At 37.7% G+C, this 16,364-nt stretch overlaps 2 protein-coding genes across 4 annotated transcripts; one reads left to right on the plus strand and one right to left on the minus strand.

Annotated features, from left to right (window-relative positions):
- Positions 1-359: 359 nt before the first annotated feature.
- fbxo8 (F-box protein 8) lies at positions 360-12,935 on the minus strand. Of its 2 annotated transcripts, none has more exons than XM_007564623.2 (8): positions 11,075-11,305; positions 8,702-8,804; positions 8,187-8,270; positions 6,757-6,901; positions 6,537-6,663; positions 6,331-6,449; positions 5,629-5,825; positions 360-2,436 (listed from the first exon to the last, which is right to left on the minus strand). In XM_007564623.2, exons 2-8 carry the CDS (start codon positions 8,802-8,804, stop codon positions 2,249-2,251), a joined length of 963 nt encoding a protein of 320 aa, XP_007564685.1. In that variant the 5' UTR covers positions 11,075-11,305; the 3' UTR covers positions 360-2,248. The 2 variants fall into 2 exon arrangements, with proteins under 2 accessions (XP_007564685.1, XP_007564684.1); XM_007564622.2 differs by lacking the exon at positions 11,075-11,305 and adding an exon at positions 12,863-12,935 and having other exon boundaries at positions 361-2,436.
- On the plus strand, positions 11,528-15,834 carry LOC103146622 (centrosomal protein of 44 kDa). Of its 2 annotated transcripts, none has more exons than XM_007564621.2 (11): positions 11,528-11,688; positions 12,077-12,174; positions 12,454-12,601; positions 12,825-12,962; positions 13,691-13,762; positions 13,839-14,021; positions 14,129-14,254; positions 14,357-14,455; positions 14,595-14,657; positions 15,316-15,353; positions 15,606-15,834. In XM_007564621.2, exons 2-11 carry the CDS (start codon positions 12,083-12,085, stop codon positions 15,688-15,690), a joined length of 1,044 nt encoding a protein of 347 aa, XP_007564683.1. In that variant the 5' UTR covers positions 11,528-11,688; positions 12,077-12,082; the 3' UTR covers positions 15,691-15,834. The 2 variants fall into 2 exon arrangements, with proteins under 2 accessions (XP_007564683.1, XP_016533283.1); XM_016677797.1 differs by having other exon boundaries at positions 15,319-15,353.
- The last annotated feature ends 530 nt before the right edge of the window (positions 15,835-16,364 follow it).

Consider the following 16,364-nt stretch of genomic DNA (forward strand, 5'->3'; position numbering starts at 1 on the left):
TCAGCAATAGTTGTAGTATTATGAGAATAATGTTGAATAAATGTTGAATAAATTAATAGTATTTTGAGAATCATGTAATATTATGACTTTATTCTCAGATTTGATTTATTGTTTATTGTTCGGAGGGCCTCTAACACTCTGTTGTAATTGTGGCATTTACCAAATAAAATAAATTTGGTAATTCAAAAGGAGCAGAAACAAGAGAAGTTTAGTCTGATTTAATTTCAGACAGTGAGAAAAAAAATTAAAAAAATAAAATATATACACACACACACACGTATAGAACTAAACCTGTGAGGGTGTAAATCAGTTTCCTTTAAAATGTTGATATTTCACAGACTTAAATAAAAGAACAAAATCTTCAAAGTTTCATTTTATTTAGTTTAGGTACATTTCCCCAGTCCAGCCTTTACAGACTCTTTCCATCTCACTTTACTGATCCGTCGTTCAGGCGCCTCATCTCATCCAACGACCCGACAAATGCAGGCCAGCAGGCTTTCACACTTTCCAAAATCCATTAAAAACAACCCAAACATGGACAAATGTAATCCACCACTTCAAATGGTCCATATATTAGCATGAATACATTATTATTGATATAAATAAATAAAACTGTCTTCTTCTTTTCCCCATGTCATCAGCAAAAACTAACGCTTTGTTGGAACTTCAGCAGGGGCGATTTACTTTGATCAGACTTTCAGCTGAAGTTGTAGTGTTGGAAATAAAAAAATAAATCAAATTGTCAAGCAGGGATCAGGACGTTGTGGCAGGGACAGCTAAAACAACAGAATGACAACCATCTACATTTGTTGTAAATGGGACAAACACACGCAGATGCAAAAACAACGTGGATCCAACTCAGAAGAAAGGAGTTTATCCAGTGAGCCTGGTGTCGGATGGAGGGTCGACCATCCACACTGGAACAATCAATGTGATCTCAACACTTTTAACATTAACGGTTCAATCCCTAAATTGTGAAACTCTTCTCCTGCATGGCCAAAGAAGACTGAAACGTTGCAGTTCTTTTGGTATTTAAAATGATGGGTGTCGTAAATTCACATTGTGCCACTGCAGACTAAAAAACTAGCAGAATTCACAAGGTGGTCTTAGTTATTCTCGTCTTGATCAGAAGACGTGGATTCTTTAAAAGCAAACAGAACAGTGTTTGGTTCAGGAACTTAAGTCAGCAGGACAGACAAACCTCTCACCTGTCTGCTGCTATAAATGTAATAAGCGCTGTTATCACTTATGCTGATGTCGCTAAATGTAGTGTTTTTGTTCAGCTCAGCTTATTTTGATAGCAGACGACCTGAAGGCCCTATGAGAAGATTTAGTCAGATAAATCCTGATGTAATTTCATTCCATTCAATCTGGTAGTCACTTTAACTAAATGCAGTCAAATTTACTACATTAGTACTTCCAGCAGAGCAGCTTGGAAAAAGTTGCCAGACTATATCTAATCTTGAATGTGTGTTAAACTCTTGGCAGCAGGTAATGTTCCTTCTAATAGGATCTTCTCGTTTTGCACCTTACAGGGAGGCATTGCCAAAGCTTACGTGTGAAGGTGAAGTGCACAGCTTTGAATTGTTAGCTGAGCGTGTTTCCATAGCAAACCCGTTTAAAATGTCAGATATTCAGGAAAATGTTACATGAAGCTGAGCGGTTTACCTTCATCTAACTTTCAACTGAACCAAACAGATGTTTTAATTCACAACTTCACAACGTGTCAAGTTCGGCTTGCATCCCTCGTGGTTTCATTGTCGCCACATGAGCAGTGTTAGAGAGAGATGTTTTAAACTTCGGTTTCATCGACGATAACGTAAGGCCAAGCTGAGGAGCGCGGAGCCGGTCGCAGCGGCTGGGACACCAGCAGAGCGCGTCCCGGCAGCTGGAGGGGACGGAGGGCAGTGCTTTGTCTCATCTTCATTCTTCCTCCTCCAATCCTCGTGTTTCAGTGCAAAAATCAGAGCTTCTGTAAAATCCCAAGTTTAGAGTTTGTGTTTTCAGGCAAACTCCACAAGCTTCACTTACACCTTTGATTAAGAACTACAAACTACTGATATTTGGTAGCAAAGTCTGTCTTCTCTTCCAGCGGGCTGGCATGACGGCCGTTCTATTAAAACGCAGGAGCAATAGGATGCTGTATTCCGTCCAGGAATTGGAATCTGCTCAAATTAATTTCCTCGGTGTTTCATTATTGTAATGAAACCCGCGGCCCAGTCGCCGTCCCTCGGTGCTGCAGGTAAAGCTACGCGGCCACGTGTCCAATCAGGTATATGTTATCATACAGATGGCCGACGAAGTCCTCGGAGACGTTGTGAGCAGCTCGCCGAGTGTTCCTGATGAACTCCCGCTTTGACATTTTGTTTTTCACGTGCGGGCTGGTGAGGTCGATGGACAGCAGGATCAGACTGTAGCACAGCACGTACACAGCATCTGCAGGGAGCAAACAGACAGCGATCATCACCAAGAATAAAGAAGCTTGTTGTACACGCAGGCACTGTCTGGGCACACAGGGAGTCTTTGTGCAGCACTCGCAGGGATGTCAGTGCAAAGACACAAAGCAAGAAATAATAAAATCAAGAAATAGCAACAATATTAAATATGTCTCGCAGAGAAATGGGAAAACCATTTAGTAAATATGTGTAAAAAGCTTCTGAGCTTTAGTTTAACTGTTGTAGCCAAGTTTCCATTGACAATAAAATTGGGCAAAGTGGAATTATGAAAATAAATTCCTTGAATGGAAACACGGCAATCAAAAAAAACTCTGATTTTTCACTAAAAAAGTTTTTTTGAGAGGGTGAAGTGGTTTTCCAGCTGCATCGAAATAATGATCCACAACTGGATGTTACTACTGGCGGAAACGACAAAGAAGATGACAGGAATGGTAGCAGGATAATGTTTTTTAATGACTTATCACATGAACAAACTTATTGTGTTCCTTATTTAATGGAAACACCACAATAGCAAAATTGTTTTTATTTTTATCTTAGCAGAATACCAACAAAGTTTGCACACATTTGTAATGGAAACGCGACTATTGATAAATGTAGAAATAACAAATTTTTCTGAAAGATAAATTGTACCAGAAGTTATTGATACGAGTGATAATATTGTTATTTTGAAACCATTTTCAGTAACATCGTGGCAATGGCATAATAATGCTAGTACAAAATCTCAAAGTTTAATTTCTAACAAACATTTATTACTGAATTTGGAAGATGTGGTAAATATTCAAAATAAATAAAGAAAACAATTCAAACAACAACTAAAATTGATGCTGAAATCTGGTAACAAAAAACCGGGCTAGTTGAGACCAAATCACCAGACTGAAGCCTTTTGTCATCCCGTCCTCAACAGAAAGAGAGGAAAGTAAAAAACAATCATCCAGTGAAAATTATTGATATTGTTTTAATGCATCATGCAATTAATTGATTATTAATTAATCACATGAGAGAGTGGTATTTGATCATTCCTCTCTGCACAACCTGTCTAGATAGTAGTGAAGACTCTCTTTCAGTTTTCTGGCAGAGCCGACAGATTTTTATTTCAAATGTCCGCCTGTTTTTAAGAGCTGATGATGTCAGTCAGTCTGACAGCTTTCCAAGAACCTCTAGATGAGAAACAGGCCCACAGAACCACAGATCATCCACTATGCTTAATAGTGGGCATTAACTGCTTTTCCACACACAGACCAAACTCACCTGGAGTTTTACTGGAAAGCTCAATCTCACCCAAACATTCAGCTTCCAGCACAGTTTAACCAACTTTACATGCTTATATCAGCGATAATAGGAAAGAAAAGGTTTTCTGTTTTGTACCATCGCTCTCAAATAACAGGTTAGATAGAATCTAAAATAATTTTTTAGACTTGGAGACTCCAAGAAGCTCCTCTTTGCCACCGTTCTCCAACACTAAGTTCAGGTGGTTTTATAAACTCCTGTCCTCCTGCTCACAGCGTGTGGTGGCCAGAAGAAGAAGGTTCCTGTCCAACCTAGAAAGAACGTGTCTCTGTGTCACATCACATTTATGCCCCGGGGGAACAGAACGTAATGGTTTAATGATCATTCCAAGAAACTCTGGTCAACTTGGAAAGGAAAAGCATAAATTAAAAAAAGCTTCAATGACTGTCTGTGTTTGACTCAAAATTCTTCCCGCACTACATAAATGTACCTGAATCCTAAATTGTTTTAGATTTTTTTTTTTTGTGCAAGTCGGTACTAAAATAAAAAGATTATTTTTATTTCAAGGCTTTTCGCACATCTTTACCAGGGCAGCAAACCAATGCTCGTCTTTATGTGCAATTAAATAACAAAAATGCCGACTGGCCCTCTTTTCATTCGTTCCTAGCCTAGCTTGATCCTGCTGTCTCGATTACTCATACAAGTACGTCCAAAGAGTTAAGGAGAACCAAATGAGGGATTGGGTTCTCTATGGTCCGATGGCTTTAGTAAAGTGGGTCGAGTCATGGCTCATTGACTAGACTGAAGCCAGGGATTACTTGAAGGTAAACCCTCATTTTCAGACTGGGCAGTCTGTGCAGAAACATTGAAGGCAATGGTAGTTAGTCTGTCCCAAAGTGTACAAGTCAGACTATTTCTTCTTTAATCTTTATACCCCATCACTGAAAATGGAATATTTTAAATTTATCATGAAGGACAGAGATCCATTTTCCAAATGAAAGCAAAGATTTCTGGGAACAAAGTCCACCCTCAGGTGAAAATGAAGAAAAACTACATACATGGTTGTGCAATGGAAGAAACACAAACTTTATACTACATTACTGATGCAGGAAATATTGTGGATAAAAACACAAAATCACATGAGGAACGTCTAATTTCCCTACTGAAGTGTCTGTCAGAAGTAAAAGCCAAATTTGATGTATACAACATTTTTAAAACGACTGAAATTTACTTGATTGCGTTATAAAGTGGCACAATCAAGTAACTGGAGAATACATAATACCGTCGCCGCCTTTAAGCTTGACTGCAGCTGAATGTGGCTCTGGGGCTTTCAGTGGTTCGTATGACTAGAAAAGCCCATGTTTGTAGAATTTTGTAGCACTTTGTAGAAGTGCTGTTTGCTTCCACTAAAGCTGCAAGTCTTTGTAAGGCCTGCAGTTTTATTTGAAGCAAACAACATTTCTACAAAAGTATCGACTGAGAGGACCTCAGTTCAAATGAACATCGTTTTATGGAGTCCTTTGTGTTGGTCCATCACATACAAGCCCAATAAAATAAAATACATTGATGTTTGTGGTTGCAATATAATAAAACGCAACAAATCTCAGTGGTGTAAATACTCTATCGAAGTGCTGCAGTCATGACAGCATTGAAGAGTTTTGTTTGTAAACTGATATCTGACGCTGCTGAGGCCACAGCTTCCAAAAGGAAACAGATCCACCGTTATTGTTGACAGAAAAAAAGCTCCTGTCTTTACTCTTACTGCTCCTGCTGCAGTTGGTTTGTAACTAAATATATGAAAAGCTGGTTAAAGCTTTAGGAAGCTGTTGTTTAATAATAACAGTTAGACATATATTTAGATTTCCAACAATTTAACAAAAAAACAAAAAAAAAGAAGCATTTCCTAAACATAATTAGTGTAGCACAAATGTGTGCATGTTCCTACCAGGGCTAAGGCCAAGGTCACGGACGAGGCCGGGGTTACAGGCGCAAAACCTGTGGCTGAACTTGGTGATGAGGGTTTCCAGATACTCTCCTCTCTCCTCGGGCGCGTGGATGTGCCGGAAAAAATCCCTCAGCGCATTAGGGAGGAACTGGTTGCTGAAGTTATGAAGGGTCACCAACTCGTCCAAGACATCCCGCCTGCACAGACAGAGGAATATTCCCGTGAAAATTGACTAATATTAATACTGACAAATACTGACTAATGCTTTCTGACAGTCGTGTCACATGAGTTGTACAAAAAGATTTTTCCAACAGAGTGAAGAAGTGCCACTAAATTTAGCAACTGTTTATTTAATATTTCTGGTTTTGTCTATGTATCAAAGTCTAACAAATCAACTACATCACTGTAGCTGTAATAATTAGTTTACATACAAACAATTAGACTTTGAACATTTAGTCTTAATTTTCTTGTGTAAATACTGTAAAAGTATGGTATTTATACTCAACTTGATGTTACTGTGAGAATCTTATAGGAGCTTATGCAGAATTTTTGCCAATGAACCTGAATTATGTGAACATACAGAATATGTGTTTTTTTTGTGCGTGTGTGTGTGTGTGTGTGTGTGTGTGTGTGTGTGTGTGTGTGTGTGTGTGTGTGTGTGTGTGTGTGTGTGTGTGTGTGTGCATGTGTGCGTGCGCCAACCTCTCATCCAGGTAAATCCGCAGCATCTTCCAATTGAGCCGTCTGGTGTAGAAAATGAACTTGGCCAGTTCTTTGGGATGATCCACTAGTATTCCTTTAGACATGAAGTAGCTGATGCCCTACATGAACACAAAGAGGACAAAATGAAGAAAATACAGGTAGCTGAAGGCACAGCAGATGCTCAACCTGAGGTGTGTATGACTGACCTCCTGTGGGTTGGCATTGAACGTCAAGCTGCCCTCGTCTAGTTGAAGGTAGAGTCTTCGGTATGAGAAGCCAGCAGGTAGTCTCTTATTGTAGATAGAGCAGTGTCCCCATGTGGACTTGCACAGCCTGATGGGATATTAAACAGCAGATTTAGAAAATACAAACTACAATGTTACAAAGTATTTAAATTAAAGTAGAAAAGACAGAGAAGCGGCGTACCCCTGCCACAGATATTCATCATGTCCCAGGTCTTGCCAGACGCAGCCAGCCAGGCACAGATCAGTAGCATTCAGGTAGGAGAGGATGGTGATGCCTAGTTCAGGTGGAAGCATCTCCAGATCTATAAACCCATGCTGCTCTTTACCTACACACCCCAGAAAACAGAGGGGAAAATAGAAAACATGTGTTTCGATCTAGGAAACTTTTCCCTGCTGCCAATGTGTGGAAAATTCAAACTACCGTATTACCTGGGTTTTATTTCAATATGCTGAACACGGCTGCTCTTATAATACCTATAAATGCAGAAGCTTTTCTCTGTAATAGATTTTTAAACAGCAGTGAGCCCTTTGGGGAAATGTGGGCTTGGAACAAACACTTAGGAGGGTTTGATGGGGTTTTTAAGAGCCGTTTGTTTCACTGTGGAGCAGCAGGATAACTGTATGGATTCTTTTTATTGCTCTGTGTATATATGGGATTTTGTCAAAAGAAGGAGGAATGCAAACAGAATCATCTCATTATTGTTTGCTTCTTTATTAATCCCAGCTCCAGTGAAGGGATGCCTGTACCAGCGAGAAACAATGTTAGCACTCCCCCTAGTGGCCACTGTGCCAAAAAACACTAGTGAAAGGCCGGCCCAAAAGAAAATGTTCTGGCTCTCTAGACTGTAGAAACAGAACCTTCAAGATTACAGATGTGTGCTTAAATATTATTTTATCAATCAGATCAGCAATTGTATCTGTAAAATATCAAATTAAATCAAAGTGGAAAGATGTTTCATATTTATTTTCAAGTTCTCATCGCATCCAAAGACAGCTTTTTGTTCAAACTTCAGTGGTTTGTTTAAACACATGTTTGATCTTAATGTGGCCCAAAATGAAAATGAGTATAACTCCATGTCACAATTATTTGATGATCTAATCAGGATTAATCTGATTGGTCAGGACTGGGAATGTGAGCAGGATGTGATGATATGTTAAACTTTAAAGTCTTTTTCTTTATTTTCCACATTTAACATAGTCATGCTTTCGTTATGTTTTATTAATCCAAAAGACATAAAAATGACATCCTATGACTGTTTAACGTTCTTAGCATCAGTAATTGCTCATTTTGAGCTTTAGTGCTACAAACCCACATCACAGGCTTATTGTGGCTGGATTCTTTGACATGTTCCCTTTTTGGAAGTCTCCATAATATTTTCCCTCTACCCATCCCTTGTTTAATTCCTTTTCAAACAAGATCAAACAAAAAACACTAAAGAACTGCGAGTTCGCTGTATGACAGTGAAAACTTCCCAATGAGTTGATTTTTTTATTTTATTAGAATACATGATCGAGTCTGACATTACGAACAAAAGGTTTAAACATTATTTAGCAGAGTGTTTAAGAGAGACTCAGAGTACGTAGAGCTTTCTATTTGACATTTATTCATACCTCTGCGTGTCTTCAGCAGATGATAGATGTCAGGGCTGTAACAGTACTGTGGTGCTCTTCTCTGGGAACCACCTCCATCTCTCCCTAAAAAGGAAATGAATAGATAAATAATGAAATGCCAAATCTAAATACTAAATGGCCTTTTTTACCCAAACTCTATAGCTATTAGTTTAATTCTATCTGGTTAAACTTTAAACTCACATGGAAAGTTGAAGAGATTGTTCATTTGTCTGCAAGTGACCAAACTGTGCACAAGCAGCGACAAGAGCAGCAAACAGTCCAATTCAATCTCACTAAACAACTGAGGCCAAGATAGAAGACAAAGATTGATTGTTCTCCATTGGCTTTCTTCAACTGAACGGTTTCAAACAAAATCAGAGCTCTGCCGTAAGAAATTAAATGGTTTTGATTCAATTTCATCTGTTTTGTTTCGAATACATTGTGTCTTTATATGAATATTTTCCCCACAGGTTGTACGTTAAATACCTGTGGTATAAGGAAAATGGTAGAAATACCTTGGTCTCGTCTGCCTCCTCCGCTCTCAGTCAGTTGGTCGGCCAGCTCTTCCTGAAGCTGCTGCTGTTGTCTGGGAGAAAGCCTCCACAGTGCCTGACCCATCTGCAAACAGCACAGATACACGTTAAGGTAAACAAAACAAACGTAACCGAGGGGATCACTCCAGACAACTGGTGGTAACTAATGAAAAAACTGAACATTACTGCCTTCTTCTTTGTCCCTCTGCAGTAGTTTACCACACATCACCAGCATTGTAAATTATCAGAGCGTTTAGATAAACTGGACTTATGTTACATTTTATTGGATCTTCCTTCAGATTTTGTTATGATAGTTCAGTTGTTTTTTTTTTTATTGTGCAAAGTGTTAATATGTATATTCACCAGAAAGTTCAGATTAGCTACATTTAGATATGGCAAGTGCCATATCATCAGCACATGCCACCGAGTCCAGCTAAAATCAATCTATCAAGCTAAAAACTGCAAAAGAGGGACAGACGTGTCTTGATATTTCAGCATCAGTTACCTCAAAATAAAAGCATGCAGCAATGCTTTGATTTACGTCAAAATAACTTCATGAGATAAAAATTGCTGCAAAGAGTATTGACCGTTACAGCTCTGCACATTATCAGGGTCTTCAAACTGTGAGGCTTCATGAACAAAGATGGAGATTCTATGGGACAGACAGTAGAAGAGGGTTACACAGTTCCTTTCTCTAAAGAATCATCCTTCCTTTGTTTGAGACATCTGGAAAAGGATTTCAGAAAGTGACTAGCACCCTTGTGCTTCCTTGTCTCGTCAGTGAAAAGTCAGATTAAAACCATCAAGACCAACTTCTTTCAACAATTTATTCAATATCTGATAATAATCTATGTATTTCCAAGCATGCAGGAGTTTGTTCCATGTGGCAAAAGCACTATCAAAACTGCTCAAAGACCATGATTTTAAATTTTGGAACAATTATCAGATCTTAACCCAATTAATAACATGTGAAAAGGTTTAAAAAGTAGCTCATATTACATTAAACAATTATATTATTACATTCAAACTTAAAGCAAAGTGTTTAGGTTATGAAGCATGGGAATATTTGCTATAAAATGTTATGAAGAAAAATCAACACTGGTAAAATTTTACTCTAAACATCTTCCTAACTATTAAATTGCGGTTTAGTATACCAGATGTACTACACAGTTAAGCTGACTTTATTTATACTGCCACCAGATTTAAAACTGTTTTAAAAAGCGGTGTCATTTTTAATAGCATGTCCAAATGCATGTATAATCTCATCATTAATCAGTCAAATCCTTTATTGTCGTTACAGTAATCAGATATTTTTCATTTTTGTTCACAGGCTTTTTCACGCGTCTCTTGGTTCACTCCAAATATTCTCAGTCGGCTTCTGCCCTCCATTAAATATATCATTACATACAAACAGAAGAAACATGATCAACATCTAATTTTGCAAGGAGTAAGAGGAATTGAGAAAAAAGAAAAAGAAAAACTAGCTCCAAAGGGAAATTAAACAAATAAATAAAATTGGGCTAACCTGTATACTGTGTTGAAACACTCTAAAAAATGTTCAAGCCACAAATTATCATGAGGCACTGCCATAGCTTTGGGTCATATTTGAGTAAGAATACTCCTCATGATTGTTCACTGGTTAAACAAGTTTGACAGTATTTGGGTCACTCGTGAAGAAAGCAGCACAGCGACAAAAAGCAGCCTCAGAACACGTAGACGTTTTTACTTTACAACCACGTACTAATATTTTATTAATATGAATAAATTTTGCGGGTTTCGTTTGCGACATCGGCAGAGTTGGTTGTCAACCCCTTCAATTTAGAATTAATTCCTTAATTATGTCAACAAAGGAGAGAGTAGTCCTGCTTTTTCTTTTCCTGTACTCGGCACTTAATGAATAATATTCGTTGACAACGCGATCTATTTAAGTGTGGCAGCAAACGACGATGAGATGGCAGCTTTCTTAACACGCTGCCCTGTCCCGTTTTCCTTCTCGGTATCAGCTGTGTTGCATAAACAAATCCGCTGCACTGTTGTAAACATCAACGGTGGAACTTTCAGCAAGCAAGTTAGTATGACCTGTAGCCCCGCCTTCCCTTCACTGTCATTGGCCAAATATGTGACGGCAGTTGCTAAACAGGAATCTGATAGGTAGGTTTCGCTTTCCCTCAAAAGCTAACAGAAATCCCCATGCTAGCTTGCAAAGCTAGTTTAACTTGACAACAGAGAGCCATAATTTCTACTTTTTTCAGCAGTAGATTGTTACCGGACTCGTGTGTTGTTTGTTATACTAAATTACTGTTGCCTTACTTTATTATTTTGAGACAACCTCGTAAAAAAACTCCTGTTACCTACCTGAGTTTAGGGATTCCTTTGACAACCTGACCTGCACACTAGGACAAGTGAAAATGCTGATTTCATGCACTCAAATGTAGCCCGTAGTCATCTCCCGAACAAATCCCACCACACACAGATAATCCGCTCTGAATCAGAAACCTCCTTGCTTAGCGGGGTTCTTTGCTATTATCACAAAGCTATCATCTGTTTTCAGCCTCCTCCTCCTCTTCCTCCTCATACTGTCACTGCTGCCCCGCCCCTTCGTCCGCTGTCATCACAGAAGCAACGTTATCCGCAATGTTCGAAATAAATAATGTCTCTTATTTTTCTGGTTAAAAGCACAATATAAAGAGGGGGTATCAACACTACAACCGGGCATAAATAATTTTTTCTATATGTGTTTTAAAAAAAACTCAGAAAGCAAGTCCGTGAAAGCTGCGTCATCGGTATCAAAACGTCGATTTACGTAGGGTGTACGTAAGCGTGGAGCAGCCAATCCCGCGTCGTGCCGTTGAACACCCGGCAGAAACAAAAGTGCAAGAGGCAGAAATTTGTACTAGCTAGTAAAGTCGACATTTTACTAAGCGCACCAGCTAACTTGTTAATTATTGTCCGTTACAGTTCGGGATACGGTAAGTGGTTATTAATTTCTATGCAAAATCTTTTTTTTCTTTTATTGACGACGGCCAAGATTGATCAGTTAGTTCAATAATTGTTCAAAGCCTGTTCATCTGGATTTGACACTGCACACATTTCATCTGCTTTAGCTCCCGATGTAAACTCATTACATTCTAAAAAATAGTTATTTGTGCTTGGTGGAACCTTAATTTGATTTGTTAACGCCGAAAAGGGGCAATTTTAAGACTCTTAAATAGGATATGCTGGTGTTGTCTAACGTTGTCAGTCATAAATATTTCCCAAAACACTAAAAGTTGTAGCTAACTGCTGCACTTAGAGCATATATAGTGCCTGCTGTGTTGTTGATGCTATACATGAAAAAACTTTGTCTGTTTCCCGTAGGCTACAATGCTTTCTGCAGGAAATGTTCAGAGTTGCCTCAGGAAATTGGAAGCACTGCTGCGAGTGATTAAGTACCCATCAGATGTTGATTACAGTGGGTAAGCCTACCCAAGTTTCCCATTACAAAAATTATTGTAAGCCATGCAATATTTTTTCATTGAAACCTGAGTGTTCTTGCTCAAAATCATTATGCCTGGAAAAAAAAAATTTTAAGGATAATTTTTGCTATTACAGTTTTTGTTCTTATTGTCAAAATCATGCCAAAACATCAAACATTGTTGAGTTTTCTACAGTGCATTAAGTCAATGAGTAAATCTAATCAGCTGACATAACAGTTACATTTGTCCTTGTGTTGATGGTGTTTGTTTCTGCATCAGGCTTTCCAAAGGAGACCCCTCCTCTTTTCTGCCCATAGTGAGCTTCACCCTCACCACGTTCTCTCCACCTTTTGCTGAGCAGCTCGTGGCAGCTGGACTGGAACTGTCTGGCAAAACCGACCTCAGATTCACTGACACGCTTTATAAGGTAACACGGACCCATGTAGGGAGCAGAAAGAGAAAGCTGTTACATAACCATCAGATTAAGATCTGCTGACTGAAGCAAACACAAGCTTCTGCCTGCATTGGACAGTTTTTGTCTCACAGATATTTTTTGTCTTGATAAAAGTTTGACACAAATTTATAGTGTCATTTTATTTAGTTCTACAAATTTATAGAGTCAAACACTTGTTTGCATGCTTTGCCTCCAGGTTCTTAGAGATATCTTCCACTATAAGCCCATACTGACCAAGGAGCAGTTCCTCCAGTGGGGGTTTTCTCAGAGGAAAATCTCTTTCATCTGTGACATCATTAATCTGGTTCTGCAGAGACACAAGCAGCTCCACAAGGTAACACACATTTAGAAGGAACAAATGAGAAACTGATCACTTGGGGACAGATTTATATCCAGTCATTTAATAACTTAAAATTTTACAGTAACTCAGATTAAACTGATTCAGTACAGACATGACAGTTTTTCACAAAAACAAACAAAAAAAAAAACAACATTTGTGCACTGGGTCATATTATGTAATTAAGATCAGCAGAACTAGCTGTGTTTTTGTTGATCAAGTAATTGCAAAATTTGACATTTTGTAAATAAAATTGCTAAATGTGGCAATTAAAAAAAACTCTTAAGTTTTTGCGGTAGGATGATTTTTTTCTTTTTTTTTTTTTTTTTGGCCGTATCCGAATTTGTTTATTTTGAAGAATTGCGATGGGAAAAAAAGATGACTGGAAGTAGTTGGAGGATGATAGTACAGCCTGTTTTTAATGACTTAAAGTGAACAAACTTATTAACCTGGGATTTTATTTCTTTTTCAGTGGAAACACTGCAATTGTTTTTGACATTAGGATAATATTGACAGACACATTTGGAACTGAAATGCAGCTACTATGTAGCATTTAGAAGAAAGACACAGATGAAATGATATAAAGTTAAAATGCTACATTAGTCAGCTGCTCAACAAAAATATACACCTAATGCTTCCAAAAATTTTAACCATGAGGAAATAAATGTATGAAAACTATACAGACAGTTCCATATTATTGTTTGAACAGTGTTTTTTTTTTGTAGCCCAAAGTGAGGTATCCTACTAAACACAATATCAGAAAGAAAAGTCATCTGACACTCACTGATGCAGACACTGTAAGTCTAATGCTGAGATTTATTCCACCAGGACTTGATATGTTTTTATTTTTAACAAAGTTCCATTTTGTTTTAGGCGTCCAAAAATCCCTTTGTGGAAGATCACAGAAGAAATCCTTTCTATTTCGCTTATCCAGCCAAAAGAGACACTTTTTCTGCTGATAATGAAGGCTCTGCTTATCGCTCTGAAATATCCCCCTCTGGTGCATCTGAAATCCCAGCTCCAGATGAAGAGGAGTCAAAGGAGAGCTTTTTAAATGCAAGTGTAATGAAAAAGTAGATTAGATGATAGTTTGTTCATATTTATTGAATAATTTAATGCTGAGCACACTTTTTTTTTATTAGTAATTTCTTTCTGTCTTTCAGTCATCGAAGGTAGAGGGAAGACTCTCGGCCCTGGAGAATAATATCGACACTCTTATGTCTGCGTTCAACAAGTTGAATATTCTGGAAAAACGACTTGAGGAACTTGAGCTCAAAAATGAAAATAAGGTTTATAAAATATTCAACTTTTTGAAATCTTAACTTTAAAATCTAATAACAGCATTTCCTCACCATCAATGGTTAAAACGTGTGATACTCTTTCATTTTCAGAATGATGAGGAAGTTGTTATGGTACCCAAAGAAAGTTGGGAAAACCTGATGAGCAGAGTGGTGTTACTGGAAGCTAAACTGGAGCTAAGGGATACTCAGGTTGGGCATCAAACTGGAACAATTTAATTCACTGATGTTGAGTCTGTCAGTAAAAGAGGCAAAATGTAAGGTTGATTAGAAATATCCAAAACCATGTATTTTCACTGCATATGAATGCTTTTTTTTTCTCTTTTCGTAGCTTAATGCTTCATCGCCAGCAGAGCCACTCACCTCCTCCCTTTCAGCTGTCGATTCCTCACAGGTGAGAACAATTTCTTACTCCTCAGTATCCATCAGGCAGTCATACTCGAATCAGCATGCTTCACACAGACAGGTGTGTATGTTTAGCAAGACAATTTGCAATTAGTTCATTGGAGGTCGGGCGCCCACACCAAGGAGGGGACCTCTTGAAATAAATAACATGTATATAGTTAAGCCCAAAATTACCCATACACCTGGCAGATTTTGATTTAAAGTTATATTTTTTTCATTCAACCAAGAAAATAGTTTCTGATAAGAAATGAGGCAGGCATCTCTAAAGTATCACATTTTTTAAGCTTTTAAAAAATATTGGTTTTATTTCCAATTTTAATAAAAATTGGATAGATAAAATGCATAGCCTTCTCTGAAATCAGTAGACAAAACTTTATGGATGTTAGAGCAATCTTTGTCGTCTTTTCATGTCACCTTTATCGTGCATCAGAGCAGATGTATGTGTATTTTTCCAAATTGCCACGAGGGGCGCTATTGGCACGATTTTATTTTTCTCATTTTGAGCTGTTACATTTTTATAAGACAGCTAATAACTTTTTTTTATATACATTGCATTTTGTGTGTATCATTAGTAGAAATTACACACTGACTTTATTTTGAGAAAAAAACCTGGTGCTGTTTTTCTTGTTTGTCCTTTTTTTATCCAGAAGGATCTAAAGGAAAGTCTGCAGAGGATTACTAACATGTAAGTGTTCATTAGATGCCATTGAGTTCCCCATTCTGTTCAATTAGACATTAAAGCAATAAAAAGCATGTTTTATTTCTGTTTAATGTTATGTACAGGAGTTTAACATACCAAAGTTACTCTCTGTTTTGGATTATCTAATAGATCAGTTGTATTTAAACACTCAGACCTTTTTTCTTTTATAGCCCTATTTTTCAATATTAGGGCTGTTAGGCTGGTGTTTTATTTTACCTTTTTTGTGCTTTTTTTTAGGATGAAGGAAACTTCTAGTCTGCTGAAGAACAAGGAGTCCTGCAGCATCCTGCATCTAAATTCTGACAGCGGAGTCACGTCTTAGCTCTTAATGTTATAATAAATGGACACTTTTCTGTCTTTAAGTTTATTGATTATATATAAATGTATCCCCAATGATCACTTTTATCAATGCATTAAATTTACTACCAGATAACCTTTTGACATTAAATAGTTGTGAATGTAATTTTTTTACCACAATGTAGTGTTTATTCATTCTCTCCTGTATTATTGTCGATCAAAAAAAAACAAAAAACTGTCCCCACGTCTAAAACTGTCAACAATGGGCACATGACCATCACAATTGGACTCCAGAGTAATAAAAGTGGTCTGGTATGATAAATTGTTATAGATACACTTTGCAGCTCCCATGTTTCAACTACTGGGACTGAAATTATTTCCTGCTAACATTTTTGCTATGAGATACCACAACAAGTCTTTGGGGATCTAGAGGAATCCATGCCTAGTTGGGATGTTTTACAAGCGAAATCAACACACTACTGGGCAGCAAGCCATCTTGTCCTGAGTTTAGTTTATGTCGGAACAAAAAGAATCTGGAAAACTTGCAGCAAAGACACAAGCTACCATTGTGGCATGACTGTCCTATAGTTAAAGATTGGAGTATTGTATCTGATCATTGCATTTCTAATAATTTAAGAAGATGATTCACTAAAAGCAAAGCAGAACCAAAGTTAAATTCGTTGTGTGCACAAAACACAA

The sequence above is a fragment of the Poecilia formosa genome, unplaced genomic scaffold (assembly GCF_000485575.1).
Source record: "Poecilia formosa unplaced genomic scaffold, Poecilia_formosa-5.1.2 Scaffold164, whole genome shotgun sequence".
Lineage (NCBI taxonomy): Eukaryota > Metazoa > Chordata > Actinopteri > Cyprinodontiformes > Poeciliidae > Poecilia > Poecilia formosa.